The 4,623-nt window shown below is 29.0% G+C and overlaps 1 protein-coding gene across 1 annotated transcript; it reads left to right on the forward strand.

The window, feature by feature from the left end:
* On the forward strand, positions 1,019-4,160 carry LOC107641781 (axial regulator YABBY 4). The gene is made up of 6 exons (XM_016345239.2): positions 1,019-1,777; positions 1,848-2,115; positions 2,199-2,247; positions 2,350-2,425; positions 2,462-2,572; positions 3,903-4,160. The coding sequence occupies exons 1-6, from the start codon at positions 1,697-1,699 to the stop codon at positions 3,981-3,983; spliced, it is 666 nt and encodes a 221-aa protein (XP_016200725.1). The 5' UTR covers positions 1,019-1,696; the 3' UTR covers positions 3,984-4,160.

Consider the following 4,623-nt stretch of genomic DNA (forward strand, 5'->3'; position numbering starts at 1 on the left):
ATATATAAACAATCAATCGTGCTTTACATAGTAAGAATATAAATGCGTGACGTGTTTATCTCTAATATATTACAAAAATTGACTTGGGAAATAATAATGCAGCAATGAGATAAGTGTATATGCGGCTCTTGATTCCTACCAACCCCACATACAACTTCATTCATTTTGTTTGTAGGGCATGGCCATTGAACATGACATCTAAATTTTTTTTTCACAAAATTGGATCTTTGTGGAAAGAACTAGTCCCAGTCACCCTAAATAGAGATACTAATAGTTACTACTAGCTAGTCCTATATGAATACCATTACTGTCATCCTTAGTTGTCTGTAATAAAGCAGCATCCCCAATTTTTTTGGTAGAGTTTAATATCTTATGAAACAACAATCTTATCTACTTTAAGTGTTTATATTTGTTCAAGCACTTCTTACTCCATTTTCTGATAATTAACAATTTTTTTGTTTCTGGTAAACTCTGTTTTATTTTACTGTGAAGTATAAAGCCCCTAATCTTTTGGAGACCAATTTAGTAAATAGTTTAGAGACGAATTTGAATATTCAAATATAAAATATCGAAAAAAAGAAAAGATTTTTACTTGAAAGTGGCAATAATTGTTTCATGATAGTTAGTAGTAGTATAATATTTGCACTAGTTTTTTCATGGTATTGAGTGATTATTGATCCATGATCATGGGAAAACTCTAAAATCCAACTTCATCTGCTATGTCACATGGAAACAAGTTAATGAAACAGCAGAAAAGAATTGAATGATATTAATGGATAGTTTAGATATACATACAAATATTATATTAATAATATTTCTATAATTTATGTATAAATAAAGTACTCCAAGAGTACTTTTATATATATCTTTACTAGGATAGAAAATTATGTATTGTAATTTGTTAAGATCGTAAATTATGCTTTTTAAGATAGGAAATATTTGATATAGTTTCGTATCAAAAGTTGTATATACATGTGTTCATTAATAAATGAAAAATTGATAAGTGGTTAAATCCTAGCTCAATGAGAAAGTGTGATAGATACATATATATGTGCCAAGAGTAGAGAGCACAGAAAGAAAGTAAAGAGGAGAAGATCCTTTTTTTCGTTGGTCAATTAGTTTTGCTGTGTTTTGATGAAAGACAAATCCTAAGATGCCACTTTACCATTTTTTTTTCTGCATGGAAAGTTCCCCTTCCATTCAATTGTGGAAAAATTTTATGCACTTTCACTTTCATGTTAGAGAGAGTGTATTAAATAAAAGAGAAAACAACAAATGAAACAAAAAAGCACTTAAACCATTCTGTAAAAGTGGCATAGAACTTTGGGCCACTGTGCATTCTACAGAGGAGTTTATATACCAGTGACAACAACAAAGAAAGAAAGAGAAAAGCTAAGCAGTAATTATGATGAAGAAGACATGATCCCTATTATTTGGATGAGAAAGTAGTCTTCAACAGAAAAATCTGGCATTGTTATTAGCATGGATATAATGTTGGAGTGGTTTCCGGCAATGAAAATGAGCATAGAAATAATAATCATTAATGTTAAGTGGTGATGATGATTGATTTTGAGTGTCCACCACTCTTATTAGCTTCAACTATAAATGCTTTATTTCTCTTCTTCTTCCTTTTATTCACGCTCTCTCTTTCACTCTCTCTCTATATATCTATCAAGATTCTCTCACAGATTCATTGATGTCAACTTTGAATCAACTGTTTGATCTTCCAGAACAGATATGTTATGTCCAATGTGGATTCTGCACTACCATCTTGATGGTAATTAATTAATCATTAACTATGAATCAAACATTTATTGAGTTGAATTGAATAGATGACGATGATGCAGGTGAGTGTGCCATGCAGCAGCATGTCAATGGTGGTGACAGTGAGATGCGGACACTGCACAAGCCTTCTCTCTGTGAATATGATGAAAGCTTCTTTTGTCCCTTTACACCTCTTAGCTTCTCTTTCTACTCATCATCATCATCATTCAAAAGAAGAGGATGCAAACAACATCGCAACTAACAGTTCTTCATCCATAATGATGATGAACTACTCTTCTAATGATTGTGCAGAAGAGGATGTAACCACAATCAACAATGTTGTCAACAAACGTATGTGTAACACGTACAACAACTTTTTTTAATTATAATAATTTCATCATGTTTCTATATTATCTTTAATTTAATTTGTGTAGCACCGGAGAAAAGACAGCGAACTCCATCAGCTTATAACCGATTCATCAAGTAATCAAAGTTGTTGTTGTATTTTATATATTTATGTATATAGTTGAACTTCAAAAACTATGAATTATAATTAATAGCAGAATCTGTAATGATTTAATGCAGAGAAGAGATTAAAAGGCTAAAGGCAGAAAACCCTGAAATGGCACACAAGGAGGCTTTCAGTACTGCTGCCAAAAATGTATTTATAATGCTGAAATATATTAGTCATTTTCAGTGGGCCAATTTTCCACCAACTCAGTTAAACGGAGATGAAGAAATTTGCAATCAGAAAGAGCAATTTGCGGATCTGGACTCCCAAGTGGACCGTCATTCTCATTCTCATGAGGTAATAAACCCATAATAACAATTATTAAAATAAAAATGACGAAGACAATATATAATGCTTTCTTCATTTTGTAGACTTAACAGCTGAAACAAGTTACTTTGGCTAATTAGAACTTTGTTATTAGAAGCAGCTCCTCTTGTTTGTCACTTTTCTTCATATCCAAGAGGGAATAATAGAGTTAGCTTATTCAATTCCCATTCATTCAATAACAAACACTTATCCTCATGCTGGATATGCCCATCAATGTGACATTTAGCCATTTATTAGAAACTACTTATGTACATGATTTTATGCATTATAATCAATCAATTACACTTGTTTCATATTTGTATAACCTGCCATATTGTTAAAGGATGGCTCATTTTTTAAGTTATAGCTAATGTTTGAATAAGCTTATATTATTCCAAGTTTAAATTAATTTACAATAAAATATCATTTAACCTATTTTTTCTTACAAGTATATATATACCTTTAAGTAATTTAATGAACTATAATTCTATAAATGACAACTAGCACTCTTAAATATTAAATTAGTACTATATATGTGCTAAAAAAAAGCTTAATAACTATAAGGGTTAAGTACTAAATTGGTACTCTATGTTTGGACAAAATCTTATTTTAATCTTTAAGGTTTAAAGTGTTCTATTTGAATATAAAAAAGTTTCATTTAATTTTAATGTAGTCCTACTGTAAAGTCAAAGTTAAATAATTAATGAAATGTCTTACATGATAGCAGTACAAGAATACGGGTTAATAATATAAAAAAACAAGTACAAGTTTCAGAGGCACAAAATCAATTATAGATACATCAATACATTTATTTATCATTTTTCTTAGTTCTATAAAAAATATTTCATTTAAATTGTAAAAAAAATAGTAAATAAATGTATTAATGCATCTAGGATTGATTTTGTGTCTTTGGAGTTTGTATTTGTTCTCTAGATTATTGACCTTGTTCTTGTACCGTTGTCATAGAGGACTTTCCGTTAATTATTTAACTTTAACCTTACTGTTGAAGCTAAATGAAACTTTTTTAAATTAAAATATGACACTTTAAACCTTAAGGACCAAAATAGGATTACGCTTAAACATAGAGGACCAATTTAATATTTTACCCTAACTATAAAATAAGACAATATGATTTAACAATAAAGAGATTTTTTTGTACGGAAGAGTAAAAATGGCTGAAAAATATAGACTTTTACTAAAGCATAAAAAGTATTATTAAGATACTAAAAAATTCGTGTATGACTAGATAAATGTCTACCTTTCTTACAGTACTTTTTGTCTTTATAATGACAAGATCAAAATTCGTGTATGACACTTTCAGAGCATCAACGAAGAAGGTGAAGGTTTCCATGGAAGAAAGATGCAAAGAAATTCCATCATGGCAAGGACACAACTTGAATGAAGAAAGATCAATTAAATAAGCACAGTAGTGCAATAACATATAGTAAATGAGAATTCAAAGTTCCCTTTAATCTGTATCTTATTTTATTAATGTTTAAGCTGCCTAGCTCTTATACTGTTTTTTCTTCTTAAAAAAATATAGATATCGATGCTCTCTTGGGAATGAAAACGAGTTAATAAGAAGTGCCAGTTGTTGCTACTACTAACATATATATTATTAGAGACTTAATTAGTTGAGAAAGTTATTAATAATTCATAGTTTAAGTTGTTGCCTTGTTGGGCCAGTTTATGAGCCTTTTATTATAAAGCTTTAATTTTTTTGGTGACTATTACAAAGATTTAATTAACTTGTGTTCTAAGAGTATATTTTAAAAATATAGCAATAAAAAAATTATAATATTTTTTTATGTATTTAATGCATTAAAAATATAAAAAATTAATTTTTATAATAATTATAAAATATTTTCTTTTATAATATGCTTAATCTATGTTTTTAGTACATAAACTAGTAAAACTATGCCAATGAGTAATAGCTCAAATGGCATAGTCTCTCCATACTCAATTAAGAGGTTACGGATTCGAGTCTTCTATCTTTGGTATAAAATACAAAAAAAAAACAAACAAACTAGTAAAACTCTTAT

The sequence above is a fragment of the Arachis ipaensis genome, chromosome B05, assembly GCF_000816755.2.
Source record: "Arachis ipaensis cultivar K30076 chromosome B05, Araip1.1, whole genome shotgun sequence".
NCBI classification, from domain to species: Eukaryota; Viridiplantae; Streptophyta; class Magnoliopsida; order Fabales; family Fabaceae; genus Arachis; species Arachis ipaensis.

Excerpts from the sequence above, each read along its gene's own strand:
- LOC107641781 (XM_016345239.2), top strand. The coding sequence starts at position 1,697 with ATGTCAACTTTGAATCAACTGTTTGATCTTCCAGAACAGATATGTTAT. Across the intron at positions 1,778-1,847 it reads TCTGCACTACCATCTTGATG|GTGAGTGTGCCATGCAGCAG; the intron begins GTAATTAATTAA and ends ACGATGATGCAG. Across the intron at positions 2,573-3,902 it reads GTCATTCTCATTCTCATGAG|AGCATCAACGAAGAAGGTGA; the intron begins GTAATAAACCCA and ends TGACACTTTCAG.